This window comes from Mercenaria mercenaria, chromosome 3 (assembly GCF_021730395.1).
Source record: "Mercenaria mercenaria strain notata chromosome 3, MADL_Memer_1, whole genome shotgun sequence".
Taxonomy (NCBI): Eukaryota; Metazoa; Mollusca; class Bivalvia; order Venerida; family Veneridae; genus Mercenaria; species Mercenaria mercenaria.
The window spans coordinates 77,650,551-77,668,554 of record NC_069363.1 but is presented as its reverse complement, the minus strand read 5'-3'; the positions used below and the strand labels follow the sequence as shown (position 1 = coordinate 77,668,554).

Sequence of the window (18,004 nt, the reverse complement as noted above, 5' to 3'; positions counted from 1 at the left end):
TGGAGGGATTTTCTTCAAACTTCATACACTGAAAGAACACATTGGGAGGAAGTGCAGTGTGCAAGAACAATAACTCTACCTTGCCTATTTTTTGAGTTATTCCCCTTTATCATATTTTCTTTTAAAAATTTGTCCGGAGCATAACTCCAAAAGTACTGGAGGGATTTTCTTCAAACTTCATACACTGATAGAACACATTGGGAGGAAGTGCAATGTGTAAGAACAATAACTCTACCTTGCCTATTTTTTGAGTTATTCCCCTTTATCATATTTTCTTAAAAAAATTTGTCCGGAGCATAACTCCAAAAGTACTGGAGGGATTTTCTTCAAACTTCATACACTGATAGAGCACATTAGGAGGAAGTGCAGTGTGCAAGAACAATAACTCTACCTTGCCTATTTTTTGAGTTATTCCCCTTTATCATATTTTCTTAAAACATTTTGTCCGGAGCATAACTGCAAAAGTACTGGAGGGATTTTCTTCAAACTTCATACACTGATAGAACACATTGGGAGGAAGTGCAGTGTGCAAGAACAATATCTCTACCTTGCCTATTTTTTTGAGTTATTCCCCTTTATCATATATTCTTAAAAAATTTTGTCCGGAGCATATCTCCAAAAGTACTGGAGGGATTTTCTTCAAACTTCATACACTGATAGAACACCTTAGGAGGAAGTGCACTGTGCAAGAACAATAACTCTATCTTGCCTGTTTTTTAGTTATTCTCCTTTATCATATTTTCTTTAAAAAAATTGTCCGGAGCATATCTTTTTCATGCGCAAGATCCAGGTCACTAGGTCTAAGGTCAAGGTCACACTTAGAGGCCAAAGGTCAGATACAAGAATGACTTTGTCCGAAGCATTTCTTCTTCATGCATGGAGGGATTTTGATGTAACTTGGCACAATTATACACCAACATGAGACGAAGTGTTATGCGTAGTTCCCTTCTTTAGAATTACTTCCCTTTATTGTTACTTTAAGGTAGTAGATGTGTAATAGAGTACCTCCTTTTTGAAGAGTATTCAATTCCTACTATAAACCCACATTTACAGCAATTCTCAGGGGGGCGTAGGTTCAAGCCCTACTGGGACCAAATTTTTTTTCCCCTTATTTTCGATTTTTTCTAGTAAGTTTTTACTTCTTTCAAGACTTATGATAGATTTATTGTACAAAAATGAAAAAAAAAACATTTGCTAAGCGATTTCTTGCTGTTCAAAGTGAATTTACTACTTAAACAGAAGGGGTAGAGTTACACATCTGTAAAAATATTGAGTTACATGTGGTAAAAGTTCTCTGTTTTGCTTCCATTCTTTAGATTACATATTGTGGAAGAAATTTAGGTAGGATTTACATCTGTCCCAAGGTAATTTTTGAATGAAGTAAGCAAAATTCAAAACAGAAACAAGGATTCGACCTTATTTTTTCAACGTTGAAATAAGAATTCTGTATCATTAAATCTGTTTACTTGAGGAACACTATATAAAATGATATCCACATTTTTATTTTGTGTTTAATAATTGTTTAACTATAGTTTGATGATTCTTTTATTAAAATTAATGGTAAAATGAGTTCTCTGCAAACATTTTATATAGCGTCCATCACTTTGAAATTTTTCTCTACTTGAGCTAGAGGAGATACCACAAGTTATACAAAATTTAGAAAAAACGGCATGGTAAAAGTTGTTTAAAATTTGCAATGCAGTGCAAAACACGGTCATCTTTAAGAATATACCATGCAAATGCCATTTTGTAAACATTGCTATTACACCTCTACTACCTTAAATAGCTTTTATTGTAACTTTTTCATTACTAGTCGTAGGGAAAAATCGAGACCACTTTTCTGTAGTACAACATGCATGCTATATCCAATTTTGAGGTGTATTTTGACCAATCTCTACCTGATAAAGATTTTTGTGTGGACTTGCAATTTTTTTTTTTAAGATTAACTTCCCTTAGTTGTTACTATAAATAACTTATATTGTAACATTTTTATAACTGACCGTAGGGAAAAAACAAGACCTTTTTTCTGTGGTACAACATAGATGTTACTCTCCAATTTTAGGTGTATTTTATTATATATAAGGTATCTCTACCTGGTAAGGAGTTTTTTGTGAACTTAAAAAAACAAAAGACTTACAATGATTACTAAACAACCACAAAATTAACATTCCATTTGCAAATACAGCTGCCAGAGTAAAGAAATTTGCTGCGACGGGCATAAATTGTGACATTCTGGCACTCTTGTTTCCTGTTAGCTTTCCATTCCTTCTTTTTACAGTAGCCATATAGGAAAACATCATAGCTATACTGTTCATGAAAATTAATAAAATTTAGCAGTAAACCACCTCACTACTGACTTATTCTTTCTTCCACATCTTTAAAACCCCTGATGCGGACCACAACTAAACGGTTCTTTAAAGCTTTCCCCAAAATTAATACTTTCAGACACTAACTTCCCAGGAACTTTAGCCTTCAATTATAATATGCCCGGCGGGGGGATTAGCTATGTGTAACATGGCTCTTGTTAAAATTTAGATGTGAAACTAGAGCTGCTTTTGAGAAAAGCGCATGTCTTCCACAACTGCCTAATCATCTGAATAGTAGTATAAGATCGCATGAGAAATGTTCAAGCATAAACCCTACTCCCTATATATTCTTAATTTCCAATCAGACTTCAAGTGCTTTGATACAACCCAATCAGACTTCCAGTACTTTCATTATCAAATACAACCCAATCAGATTTTCAGTGCTTTGTTTATCAAAAACAGTGTTTCACGAGCCATACTTCCAAAGTGCCTGAGCTGATTTGGCTAGTTATCGAACTTGGCTGAGGACTTACTGGCAAACATATTTTGTTCAAGTTTGGTGAAGATCGGATGAGAATGTTCAACTTAAAGAGTGTGGACAAGATTTGTGATAGACGGATGGACAGGAGTAAATCCATATGTCTCCCACAACTCAGTGGTGTGGGAGACATAATAATGGCCTCTTAGTGCATTTTTCAGTCTATTATGTCTCAGGTTTAGAAGGGGATACTTCCCTACTGTTATGGGCTCAGGGGCAGCTCCCCTCCTGGAAATTTTGAAATACAGGCATGAAATGGTGGCCTCTGGTGCAGTTTTGGGTCTATATTTTGAGAAAATATTTTGTTTGCCAAAATAGTTGCGTGCAACTTCGATAAGTATAAGTCACTTGGGGGAAGAGAGGGAGCTCGGGCTCTCTTGGCCGTGGACTGTGATCAACCAGGCCTGGATGTTGGTGTTTTGCAACATAAAAATCAAGTAAATCATTCATTGATGTAAATGCTGGCCAATTTATTTATGTTTTAGTGGTTTAACGACTTATACAAATATTCCATATACTCAACAAAATCTTCTGTATATCCAAATAAAACTTATCCAAATACGAGCTTTACAAGCAGAAGTCATGCTTCACTTATAGCACAGAAAAATTTCCACCTTTAATAATACTATTTTGTATTTTGCACAATTCATGGAAATATGCATACAAAAATAAAAATTGTTATTTCATTGTTATCCTTTCACAGTTTTACATGAAACTTGCATAATGGTAAGTTTATTCAATAATTACAAGTATAAAAAGGTGCATTTTTCCCCTTAGAATTAAGTCAAGACATTATGAATAGGGCTTCTGATGCTAAAAAATATTGAATTTGGAAGAAGTTTGGCTGAGAAATAATTAACAGAGTAATTTTCTAACAGAATAAATGTTATGGAAAAATCCTAAACATGTTGGTCAATGAATTCTTAACACCACTTTGCATTGATAAAATATGGTAACAATATTAATTTTATAGTATTATATCATTTTCTAAGTTGTTTATAAACAAAAATCAAGCTTATCTATCTTTAACTATTATTATATTGTACACTTTAATGTGAGTTACAACCATGTTGCACAGAAATTTCAAAGTGAAATGGCATACTAACTCTGTGCAACAAAGACGTATGTTGAGTTACGACCATGTTGCACTGACTGAAAGTGCCTTCCTGAGATACAACCTTTTGACAATTTTACTTTTTTCACTTTAATTTTAAGAATGTGATTTAGATATTTTAACAAGTGATGTTTTTATGTTAAATAAGGCAAATTATGTAAAAAAGTGTATTTGGTAAAAAAATCGAGTTACGACCATGTTGCACTGACCCATCGTTATGTCCCCTTTTTGCTTAGGCCAAAATTAAAATTAGGTTTGTTTGTTGCCTCCCGACCGACCCACGAAAAACACTGCGCTCCGAATTTTTTTATCGGACCACTGAGCAGAATTTTTTTTATAAGTTCTGATCAGCTGCAGAACATTAACCCAACCTGCATTCACGTGACAGAGCAGCACTTTCAATTAACCCCCGAACATCTATCACTTTCAATTAACCCCCAAATTTCTATCACTGGCTGATAATTACATCAGCCAGTGTGTTTGCATCACAGGGTGTGAAAAAGATATTAGATGACTGATGATTGCTGCATTGACAAGCTTACAAAATTAGTTTTTAGCTCGACTATACGAAGTATAAGGAGAGCTCTCCTACTCGCGTCGGCATCTGCGTCTTTCCGCGTCCCCACCTTGGTTAAAGTTTTGGTGCACTTTCTCTTTTTTCAACTTATCTCTGTAATTACTAGATGGATTTGATTCAAACTTGAAATACTTATTCCTCATCATCATCTACATCATCTGACATAAGGGCCATAACTCTGGCACCAATATTTCATGAGTTATCCCCCCTTTTCAATTAGATTTTCAGGTTAAAGTTTTGATGCACTTTCACTCTGTCTCTGTTAACTTATTACTGAATGGATTTGATTCAAACTTAAAATAGTTGTTCAACATCATCACCCACATCATATGACACAAGGTGCATAACTCTGGCGCCATTTTTTCACGAATTATTCCCCCTTTTTACTTAGAATTTCAGGTTAAAGTTTTGGTGCACTTTCACTCTACCTCTGTTATTACTGAATGGATTTGATTCAAACTTGAAATAGTTGTTCAGCATCATCACCCACATCATATGACACAAGATGCATAACTCTGGCACAATTTTTCATGAATTATTCCCCTTTTTATTTAGAATTTCAGGTTAAAGTTTTATGCACTTTCACTCTATCTCTGTTATTACTGAATGGATCTGATTCAAACTTAAACAATTGTTCAACATCATTACCCTTATCATATGACACAAGCTGCATAACTCTGGGACCAATTTTTCATGAATTATTTCCCCTTTTTACTTAGATTTTAGGTTAAAGTTTTGATGCACTTTCACTCTATCTCTGTTATTACTGAATGGATTTGATTCAAACTTAAAATAGTTGTTCAGCATCATCACCTTCACTATATGACACAAGCTGCATAACTCTGGCACCATGCAATATTTAATGAATTATGCCCCTTTTTGCTTAGGATATACTTATATTGTGTTTTGAAACATTTTGTCTTTACCTCTCTTATTACTTTAAGTTGATATTTTTGACATAGACTCAGGCTATTGTGCAATATCTTCATCCACAATTGGAGTCATTAAACACTCCAATGACAGCTCTAGATTCCTCAGATGTTCCCAGTTCCACTATCCAGCATCGAAATAGTCGAGCGCGCTGTCTCCTGTGACAGCTCTTGTTCATGTTGCCGACGAGTGCTAAAAGCTAATTTTCAAAGCGCGAAATACCATACTTACGTCAGACCATTATAATATTTTTCTTAGAATCTACATGTAGATGTAAAATGTTATTTTTGCTCATACATTTCAATAATTATATAAGAAAAATATTATAATGGTCTGACGTAAGTATGGTTATATATCAATCTTTTATAGAAAGCGTCGTAAAAAAGAAACAACTATTCACGTGCACAAAGTCGTCTGCTGCAATATTGCTGTCGGTTCTAAAAAAAAACGTATTAAACCACAAAAAACTATATACAAAACTGTAAGAACCTGTTGTGCATTAATTATAATTTTGTGGGGTGGGGGGGAAGTAGCGCGTGTGTTTCATGACTGATATTGTGTTTCAACTTTGTGGAAGGGCTACTCCAGTCTCTTTTTCAGGTCAATATAAATCAAAAGAGTATTTACAGCGGGAACTATTATTTCCTGTCCATTTCTGTTCCTGAGAAGGGTTACCTGTCTTATTCATTCAATACACCTCGTAAACTCGTAGATGCAGCCACCGAAAACGTTATGGATGCCGCCATTTTTTTTCGATTTCGCCGCGCAAAATTCATCAATTTATCGGCTCTTAATATGAAAATAGCTCATGATCTCACGTTTCACGATTTGAAATACAGATCCTGAACTCTGACCACTAAAATGAATTTATTGCTGAAGCACTGTGTATTATATTTTGGCGGGAAACTAAGTCAATATGACTTTAAACAAAATTGATAACAAAAATTCTCACTTACTATAATTAGTGAAAAATATTTAGTCTAAGAATATTTTGTATTGTAGCAAATTTGTATTTTTCAGACAAAATGGACAAATAAACAACGTGTACTGATCTTCTCATCCCGCGGTATCTCACACAGAGCAAGGCATCTAATGATTGATCTGAGAACAATGATGCCACACTCCAAATCAGGTTCGTTTCTGTTGTTGCATGACAATGAAATAAAGTTTACTTGCAGTAACATGTTTCTCCTCTCCCTGATAAAGACCAAGCACAGACTCAGTCGATAAAGAGAAGAAATCACTAAATGGTTTTAAGACATATAAAAATAAAAGTATTGAAAATCGCAGTAAAGGTAAAATAAATTATTATATTCAGTGTTTTTATGACCCATGAATTAAAAACCTGTGAGATATATTCTTGTAGCATTTGAACTGTATGTTGGTCTGTCTGTCACACTTTCTTGAGTACTCGACTTCAAACCAAGAAAGTGAAACTTAGTATAACTTTCAGGGGACATGCCCATATTGGTGGTCTGATCATGATCTGCACCGCTTTTCAGTCAGTAAATTTTCAGTGAACACCCCTTCAAATAATAAAATTTATAGTATTGCCCAAATTGAATGATGGACTAGTCCATTTTAGAAATTTAGCAGGCTAAGGGTTAATCAGGCTGCTTGAGTCAGGGGACTGATTTGCTTGAGACAAAATGAATCTTGTACAAAAGCTAAATTTGGTAAGTCAGCTGAGTGGCTGCATAATACAGATGGCTGCTAAGAAGAACAATTCTGTATCAAGGGTTTTAACCCTTACCTTGCTAGATTTCTGTAATTAACTTGTCCATCTTTTAATTTGGACAGAACCATTTTAACAGTTAAAAGGGGTGCATACGGAAAAGATACAGAGTCGTGATTGAATGGCGAACAGTGCAGATCATGATCAGACTGCATGGATGTGCAGGCTGATCATGATCTACACTAGTCGCAAAGGCAAAATCAGTTGTGTCCAGCATGAAAAGGATTAAACAACTTCTGTTTTTCAAGAAACATAAACATGTTTATAACTGTCTCTTGGGTGGTAGGAGGAACTTCTTGCATTTCAAAGATCTTTATACTGAATCATTTGAATTCTAATTTGCACAAAAAGACTTTGCAAAGGAAACATGTAGATCTCTATAATTGATTAATTTTGATTTATTTTTCAGAATCAAAAATGGACAGAAAAGACAAATTGTTTGTTATAAATGAGGTGAGGAACAAGACTTTAGTTTTATATCAAGAAGTTAGAAATAGAATTTAAATTGCCAGTGTCTGTTACACAGTTACAAGGATGTCAGAATATCACAGAAAATAGATAGAAAAAAATTTGCCCTCTTTATACAGTCGGGGGTGTAACTGATTTAAGTTACGTAACCTATTCCAGTTACTTTTTCAAGCATTTTATAACCTGTAATAGTTACAAAATATAAGTTAACTCAGGTAAGTTTTTCAAAAAAAGTCTTTTGCTGTTCTTACAAAGTGACCTATACAGTGAAATAAGTGGCAATCTGTGGTTAATCAAATTCTCTTTTAGTCTGATGATGACCTGATAAGCATAATGGGATGCTAAGAGTTTTATAGCTTTAAACCTTTTGTGTAAAACTTTATCAGCCTTGCGTAAAAAATTTTACTGCATAGCTGGAAAGATAAAGAGTTCAAGGATTCAGGAAATAATTGTGTTAGTCACATTCAAAATGAGGAATTGGCACAGGAGGGCTGTATAATATTTCATGATAACTGAAACAAGTTATGAGAATATAAGCAATAACTCTAATGGGTTGTAAACCTTGATAACTTGAAACAGTTACACCCTGACTGTTATACATTGCAATATTTTACATCAATGTAGAATATTAACACAAGTTTATTTTGAATATAACATAATTTTTTTTGTGATAAGAGGATTTTTGTGAAAATAGTCCAGACAAAGCCCTTTGTTTTAATATTTTGATATCAAATTGTTCACACTCATAGCTACGGGTATATATTCTATTGATTTAATGCAGTTATATAATAACATTTGTTGTTCACCTTGTATGCTAGTTTTTGCTTCTCATTAAATTTGTTTCATTTTAAACATTACAAACTCTAAACCATGCTTGTAAATTTGAAATATACTAATGCAGTACCTAACAGACTTGCAAATCAGTGTGGGAATTGGGCTGGGACCCTTTCCATTTGGGAAAAATGTGTCTCATAAAATCCAATTTGGAATTGTTAAACATGGTTATTTGTATTTAGATTTCAGAAGATTCATTACAGTTAAAAGGCTGATAATGCCTTTTTAGCTCACCTGTCACATAGTGACAAGGTGAGCTTTTGTGATCGCGCAGCGTCCGTCGTCCTTGCGTCAGTGCGTCCGTGCATAAACTTTTGCTTGTGACCACTCTAGAGGTCACATTTTTCATGGTATCTTTATGAAAGTTGGTCAGAATGTTCACCTTGATGATATCTAGGTCAAGTTCGAAACTGGGTCATGTGTGGTCAAAAACTAGGTCAGTAGGTCTAAAAATAGAAAAACCTTGTGACCTCTCTAGAGGCCATATTTTTCATAAGATCTTCATGAAAATTGGTCAGAATGTTTACCTTGATGATATCTAGTCAAGTTTGAAACTGGGTCACGTGCGGTCAAAAACTAGGTCAGTAGGGCTAAAAATAGAAAAACCTTGTGACCTCTCTAGAGGCCATATATTTTATAAGATCTTCATGAAAATTGGTCAGAATGTTCATCTTGATGATATCTAGGTCAAGTTCGAAACTGGGTCACATGCCATCAAAAACTAGGTCAGTAGGTCAAATAATAGGAAAACCTTGTGACCTCTCTAAAGGCCATATTTTTCATGGGATCTATATGAAAGTTGATCTGATTGTTCAGCTTGATGATATCTAGGTCAAGTTCGAAACTGGGTCATGTGCGATCAAAAACTAGGGTCAGTAGGTCTAAAAATAGAAAAACCTTGTGACCTCTCTACAGGCCATACTTGTGAATGGATCTTCATAAAAATTTGTCAGAATGTTCATCTTGATGATATCTAGGTCAAGTTAGAAAATGGGTCATGTGCTTTCAAAAATAGGTCAGTAGGTCAAATAATGAAAAAACCTTGTGACCTCTCTATAGGCCATATTTTTTCATGGGATCTGTATGAAAGTTGGTCTGAATGTTTATCTTGATGATATATAGGTCAAGTTTGAAACTGGGTCAACTGCAATCAAAAACTAGGTCAGTAGGTCTTAAAATAGAAAAACCTTGTGACCTCTCTAGAGGCCATACCCTTGAATGGATCTTCATGAAAATTGGTCAGGATGTTCATCTTGATGATATCTAGGTCAAGTTTGAAACTGGGCCACGTGCCATCAAAAACTAGGTCAGTAGATCAAATAATAAAAATCCTTTTGACCTCTATAGAGGCCATACTTTTCATGGGATCTGTATCAAAGTTGTTCTGAATGTTCATCTTGATGATATCTAAGTCAAATTTGAAAATGAAAATGAAAAATATGAAAATTAGTGAGAATTTTTACTGTGATGATATCTAGGTCAAGTTTAAAACAGGGTCATGTACCTTCGAAAACTAGGTCAATAGGTCAAATAATAGAAAAACCTTGTGACCATATTTTTCAATGGAACTTCATGAAAATTGGTCAAAGTTTTTATCTTGATGATATCTAGGTCAAGTTCAAAACTGGGTCACATGAGCTCAAAAACTAGGTCACTATGTCAAATAATAGAAAAAACGACGTCATACTCGAAACTGGGTCATGTGGGAACAGGTGAGCGATTCAGGACCATCATGGTCCTCTTGTTTTATAATGTTTTGTTTGTTTGTTTTGGGTTTAATGCTGTTTTTCAACATTATTTCAGTTTGATTGGCACATTTTTTTGCTACGAGTTTAAAATATTCACATTTTTTGCTAAATCCTATTTACGATAATTTGTTTTATCAAAATTTTTCTTGAAACAATTTGCCAAAGGTTTTGATAATAATTTATCAATATTCATAGTGGAAAATATTGAATCCATTGTTTATATTACCTTCTTTTGTGTGTGAAACAGTATACTGTAAAATCATTTAATTTTGTGTGCATGAAATTTCGTCATTTTGGTCAAAATTGCAATTTCGTGGGGATATGAATTCATGGATTTCAACTTTTGAACATAAAATGAACGGGAATTTTACTTGTTCGTTAGGATTAAATTTCGTGGATTGACTCAACCACGAAATCCACGAAAATTAGTCCCCCACGAATATTAATGATTTCACAGTATACTGGGTACAGTAAGTTTGTGTACAATATTGAAAGTAGTGCCATGTGATTTTGCATAACATCTTAACAGGACAGCTGTTTTGTGTTTTTAACATGAAATTGAATGCTTTTTTTGAACTTTAATGCAGTAGTGACTAAAGTTATCACATTGCCTTGTGTTTCAAATGCCTAGTTTCATAGGTACAGTCTTGACTGAAAAGGGGAAAAGAAGAAGTACATGTATCTTTATTTTAACTGTAGGAATTTTAGCTTTAAAAGTGAGAAAGAAAGACACTGTAACTGCAAATATTTCTGCATTGTACTGATTGTGTTTTAATACTGAAATTCAGGTGTGTGAGATGAAGAACTGCAATAAATGTATTTTCTTTGAGGCGAAGAAGAAAATGGACTTATATATGTGGTAAAGTATGGATTCTTAATTTGTTAGCAATAGCCGTTCTTTCATCATCCAGTAAATAAAGTGCAGCTGTGTCAGGATACTGGTTATATGACCCAGGGAAGTGCCTACGCCTTTAGTATCCTGAACAATGGTTTGGGTCCAATCGCTAAGGTGACTATGTCTTAGACTAGCTGACAAACGTTGTAGAATGTCCTTTGTTAAAACGTAGAGCTGGTGAGACCAAATATCTTGTATATAGAATTTTCCTCTGGCTACCTTGCCTAAATGATTCGTGTACCAATGATTCGTAAATGATTTTAATTATAAGCTCAACAATTTCAGGGATCAGGCAAATCACTAAATGTTTCAAACTAACAATTTTCAATCAACTCAAACTCCTATAGGCTGGAGACTCTATACTTGACTGGTCTTCTTGTTGAAGTTCCCGTCAGACAATGTCTTTGAATCAACAACATACGTACAAGTCCTATCGCATAGATGCTCGTCCTCTGTCCTCTTAAACTCTATATGATTGCCTGGAGTCCTGGATGCTCAGCGCCTATATGCTATCACATGTAGCATTCAACTACCATGTAGGTATTATCCCCGATGCCTTGGCTGTACTTCGCCAATAATGCTGAACCGTCTATAAGCTGGAACTCTCCTACTATCTTAGTAGATTACCAAACTCTGGGTCTCTGTCTCAGCTTCCCGATGCTCAGCCTATATATGCTAGCGTATATAGCATTCAACTAACCTTAAGGTAAAATTCCTATGCCCTGGCCCTATAGCTCGAAACCTTATAGAAATTCTGCTACTCTTCTTCCAAAGTCTTCTTTTTAATAATTTATCCGCCCTGACAGGGTAACTGCAATAGTCTCCTTCTCAAGGTACTGGGATAAATTATTAGTTGAATCCTCGATGTGTCTTCTTCAACTGCTGGATACCAAATGATCTACCTATTTATACCCAAGGAGACGTGCTATTTTTAGAACTTGTTTCTGATTGGTCCAAATTTAAACATAACGTTCTACAACGAGTACTTGCTGTATCAAATATCTGGTTCCCTTTAACCTTTGTATATGATATAATGTGCGAAGCTGGGACCCAGCTATCCACATAATGAACCCAAATCAACCATAAATGACCCAAATTCTATTATTAACAGCAATTCAACAATAATTATAGCAGTGATAGCATGGAAAAGTGGAAAAGGAGTCAAGCACTATCTGTGTGCTTATGTGTTACGTTATCAGTATATTAAATATACAAATTATTCTGACAAGCTGTAAGCAACAGATAGTGGGAGCAGATAGTGGGAGCAGTACAGGGTTGTTTGGTTTCTTTGAGAACAGGGGTCAAGTCTTTAAGTCAGGACATCTGATTTTGAATTCCAGAAGAAGCTATGTATCCTGAATGATTATTTACTGAAGACAATACATCATTCTGTCAAAGGTATGACCGCTGTATATAACTTAAGTACTGTTTGAAAATAGACTGGAAACAAATATGACCAAATATTGTGCAACATGCAGAGTAACCACACTAGTTTTACTGAGGTTGTTGTTTAACAGAGGTTTAACTGTTAACTGACAATTGGCAGTGGTATTAAGAATTTCTAGTCCATCCTTCAGTTGAAAAGAAAACTTTTGGTACTTTGGGTGTTTTTTTACAATTTCACAAAATTTGTATTTTCAGAATGACAATTTATTTTGCAGGGCCTCAAATTGTCCTAGAGGGCCATCAGTGAAGTTTCTTGTTGAAAATGGTATGTTTTGCATTGTAACAAAGCTTTGCCATATTTTGTCAGCTGTAAGAAATATTCATCTTCAACAAAAGCAGTGAAGTAACTGAATCATTTTCAGTACAAACAGATATTTCTCAATGCTTTCAAGTTGTATCATCTTATAAAATGCAATTTTCTCGCAAATTTGTATTTCTTGCTAGTTTAAGTGACATTTGTAAATGAGCGTAACAGGTTTTATGACTTGAAAAATGCTTTGCCTCCATAGCCAGTGTATTTCATCAAATATAGAACGACAGTCAATGTGTATTGTTGCTTTAGGTGTTCATGGTCAATTTTGAGTGTAAATTTCTTTGTGTGAAGTAAAACATGGTGAAATTATTAACTGCTCTGTTTCATTATATTGATGTCTTGTTTTTGCAGTTCATACCATGTCAGAGTTGAAGATGACCGGAAATTGTCTGAAGGGATCTCGACCTTTGTTGTCTTTTGATAAGGTAAAATTTAAAATTATCCCAAGTTTATATGGCCTTGTTAAATTGTAACGTCACATGTCAAGGCCTGTGTTTCCCCTATGAAAATCAGATCAGGGAGGTCACATAGATTTGTCTTTGTTGGTCAGTAGTTATAAACTCACAGCTGTTAGGGGCTCAGCCCATTGGCTGCTAGAAGTTGGGCCTTTTTTTGTGCATTTAGCTACAGTGCTAAGGAAATACAAAAATTCATCTGACACTTGACATATTGTAACTAGTATCTATCTTTGCACAGAAATCGTCATTAAGTAACCTGTATTATGTATCAGATTTAAAATTTGTTAAAACTATAGATTGAACTAATGATAAAGTGCGGTTATTGAAGTCCCTTGTAGTCTTCATTGAAGGTGAAAGTTATGATCCAGTAACCATTGATATGTCCCTTGATTATGGATACTTTCCATAGTCCACACAAAAGCATTCTTTTTTGCATAAATGAACCTGATTTCCACCAATTTCCTCTGTCATTTTGTGGTTTAGTGTCTTATTCTTGTATAACAACTATGCATTTGTGTTTCATCCTATCTGCTATAAAGGTTGTTGATGTTTGAAGAAACATACTACTTGGAGATGCCATCAGGCATACCATACAGTATTATCACAATAGAAGGCTGCAGTATCAATAGGACTGCAGTAGGCAAAATATTAAAGCATTAGGTACTTAAGCCATCCAGCTGACTTATGCAATGTTGATGGATCTACCCAGGTGCTGCTCCTGATGACATAATGCATCAAGGGAATCCTGAGATCTTCCTGGAAAGTCGCCATATGACCTATGTGTCGGTGCAACATTAAACCCAACAAAATAAATAAATAAATACATTTGACACTTGAATAATTTCAATTAACAATCTGACTAAAGTACATATCCAATTACGCTATGCTTTGGATCTGAAGACGTGCTATTGATAGTCTCGTTCTGACTACCCTTCCGCTTGCCAATCAAAGCCTTACTTACAACATTTTGTTTTTGAATTTAAAAGTTTAAAAAATCTATATTTAGCCTGGATTTTTCATATTTACAATTCTAATGACGACCACATCGCGACTACGCCCTCATCATATGTCATGGTGTGGACTTTGTCACATAAGGTGTCAGACAGCCGGTTAGCTCAGTCGGTAGGGCACTAGCTCTGAAAGCGAGGGGTCCTGGGTTTGAGCCCCAGACTAACTGCACATTTTTCTCACCCTTTGACATTCAATGTTATTTTGATGGTTCAGCCAAATACTTGTTAGCTCACCTGTCACATAGTGACAAGGTGAGCTTTTGTGATCACCCTTCGTCCGTTGTCTGTGCGTGCGTGCGTCCGTCCGTCAACAATTTCTTGCATGATAGTGGTTTCATTATTGATTTTATTTTAACCAAACTTGCATACAACTTGTATCACCATAAGATGTCGGTTCCTTTCTTGAACTGGCCAGATCCCATTATGAGTTCCAGAGTTATGGCCCCTTAAAGGTCCAAAATTGGCTATTTTTTGGGATTGTTTTATTTGATACAAACTTCCAAAATATCTTCAACGACAATAAATCTTGGATTCCATGACAAATCAGATCCAGTCTAGATTCCAGAGTTATTTTATATCTGATTACCTCCCCTGATTGTAATCAAAATGGATTTATATCAGTAAGTACTTATAGGACTTATTTGAAATTTCCTTATTGTTATTAGTTGGACTGAGACAATCAGGCTAGATAACTATGGACTGATTTTATGTCAAATTACCTCCCTTTATTAGCCCACCATCATCAGATGGTGGGCTATTTAAATCACTCTGCGTCCGTGGTCCGTCGTCCTTCCGTCAGTCCTTCCGTCAGTCCTTCCGTCTGTCCTTCCGTCCGTTAACAATTTCTCGTTATTGCATCTCCTCAGAAACTACTGGGGGGATTTTGACCAAACTTTGTCAGAATGATGTATTTGTACCCTAGTTGTGTCCCACTGAAAATCAGACTGGTTCAACAATTTTTGAGTGAGTTATGGCCCTTTATTTATTTTTATAATTTACACAGATTTATATAGGGAAAAACTTTGAAAATCTTCTTGTTCAAAACTACAGGGCCTAGGGCTTTGATATTTGGTATGAAGCATCATCTAGTGGTCCTCTACCTAGATTGATCAAATGATTTCCCTGGGGTCAAATATGGCACCACCCTGAGGGTCACACGGTTTACATAGACTTATATAGGGAAAAACTTTGAAAATCTTCTTGTCCAAACTACAAAGCCTAGGGCTTTGATATTTGTAATGTAGCATCATCTAGTGGTTTTCTCTGAGTTTGTTCAAATTATGCCCCTAGGGTCAAATATGGCCCCGCCCCAGGGGTCACATTGTTATGCCCCCCTTTGAAAAAGGAGGGGTATATTGTTTTGCAGATGTCGGTCGGTCGGTCTGTCGGTCGGTCGGTCGGTCGGTCAGAATGTAGACCAATCCGTTTCCGGATGATAACTCAAGAACGCTTGGGCCTAGGGTCATGAAAGTTGATAGGGAGGTTGGTCATCACCAGCAGATGACCCCTATTGTTTTTGAGGTCTGTATGTCAAAGGTCAAGGTCACAGTGACCCTGAATAGTAAAACGGTTTCCGGATGATAACTCAAGAACACTTGGGCCTAGGATCATGAAAGTTGATAGGGAGGTTGGTAATGAACAGCAGATGACCCCTATTGATTTTGAGGTCAGTATGTTAAAGGTCAAGGTCACAGTGACCCTGAACAGTAAAACGGTTTCCGGATGATAACTCAAGAACGCTTGGGCCTAGGATCATGAAAGTTGATAGGGAGGTTGGTAATGACCAGCAGATGACCCCTATTGATTTTGAGGTCAGTATGTTAAAGGTCAAGGTCACAGTGACCCTGAACAGTAAAACGGTTTCCGGATGATAACTCAAGAACACTTGGGCCTAGGATCATGAAAGTTGATAGGGAGGTTGGTAATGACCAGCAGATGACCCCTATTGATTTTGAGGTCAGTATGTCAAAGGTCAAGGTCACAGTGACCAGGAACAGTAAAATGGTTTCCAGGCAATAACTCAAGAACGCTTGGGCCTAGTGTCAGGAAAATTGATAGTGAGGTTGGCCATGACCAGCGAATGATCCCTATTGATTTTGAGGTCATTAGGTCAAAGGTCAAGGTTACATTGGCCAGGAACAGTTAAATGGTTTCTGATCTTCTTGTCCAAAACCATAGGGCCTAGGGCTTTGATATTTGGTATGTAGCAAATTCTAGTGGTCCTCTACCAAGATTGTTCAGATTATTTCCCTGGGGTCAGATATGGCCCCACCCCTAGGGTCAGCATCAAGGGGGGCATTTCGTGTTCGACGAGCTCTTGTTTATATAGACTTATATAGGGAAAAACTTTAAAAAACCTCTTATCCAAAACCACAGGGCCTAGGGCTTTGATATTTTGTATGTGACATCATCTAGTGGTCCTCCACTAAGATGATTGAAATTATCCCCCTAGGGTCAAATCTGGCCCCGTCCTGGGGGTCACATGGTTTACATAGACTTATATAGGGAAAAACTTTGAAAATCTTCTTGTTCAAACCACAAAGCCTAGGGCTTTGATATTTGTAATGTAGCATCATCAAGTTGATCTCTACCAAGTTTGTTAAAATTATTCCCCTAGGGTCAAATATGGTCCCGCCACGGGGGTCACATGGTTCATATAGACTTATATAGGGAAAAACTTATTTTTGTCGATAACCTACAACATTCAAATTTGGACCACATGTATAGTTTTGAGAAGCAAGATGAACCTTGATATGAGTTGACCTTGATCTTGACCTAGTGACCTACTTCCACATTTCTGTAGCTACAGCCTTCAAATTTGGATTGTATGCATAGGTTTGTGTCCCGAAACAAACTTTGACCTTGACATTGACCTAGTGACCTACTTTCACATTTTTGAAGGTACAGGCTTCAAATTTGGACCACATGCGTAGTTTTGTGTTCCAAAATGAAATTTGACCTTGATTTTGACCTAGTGATCTACTTTCACATTTTTCAAGCTACAGCCTTCAAATTTGGACCGCATGCATAGTTTTGTGTACCGAAATGAACTTTGACCTTGAAATTGATCTAGTGACCTACTTTAACATTTCTCAAGCTACAGCTTTCAAATTTGAAAGACATGCATGGACCACATGCACAGTGTTCTGTACCGAAATGAAATTTGACCCTGATTTTGACCTTGAGCTAGTCTTGAAATTTGGAACATTCAAAAATGGCTCAATGGTGGGTGCCAAGATCAGTCTGTGATCTCTTGTTTAAAATTAAAATGGGTATATCTCCATAACTAATGAAGATACTGATCTGAAATTTCATTTAATATGCCAACATATTTATTTGGCAGATCCTTCTTTTGTTCACTTACAATATTTTTTTTTTTAATTACTTCCCTTTTACGTTACTATAAATAGCTTATTTTTAGTAACTTTTTTATTATTGGCCACAGGGAAAAACCGAGACCACTTTTCTGTGGTACAACATGGATGTTACCTCCAATTTTTAGGTGTTTTTAGCTCACCTGTCACAAAGTGACAAGATGAGCTTTTGTGATCGCGCAGCGTCCGTCGTCTGTGCGTGCGTCCGTCCGTGCGTGCGTGCGTGCGTAAACTTTTGCTTGTGACCACTCTAGAGGT

General features: G+C 36.0%; 1 protein-coding gene across 1 annotated transcript in view; it reads left to right on the top strand.

Moving 5' to 3' along the window:
• LOC123524308 (ribosome biogenesis protein BRX1 homolog) overlaps positions 1-18,004 on the top strand; it is a 43,957-nt gene that overhangs the window by 5,986 nt on the left and 19,967 nt on the right. Inside the window, exons 2-6 of the mRNA XM_045302404.2 lie at positions 6,486-6,597; positions 7,610-7,653; positions 11,039-11,109; positions 12,807-12,856; positions 13,256-13,329. Of these exons, the coding sequence (XP_045158339.1) occupies positions 6,486-6,597; positions 7,610-7,653; positions 11,039-11,109; positions 12,807-12,856; positions 13,256-13,329 (351 nt within the window). The remainder of the gene's footprint in view (positions 1-6,485; positions 6,598-7,609; positions 7,654-11,038; positions 11,110-12,806; positions 12,857-13,255; positions 13,330-18,004) is intronic.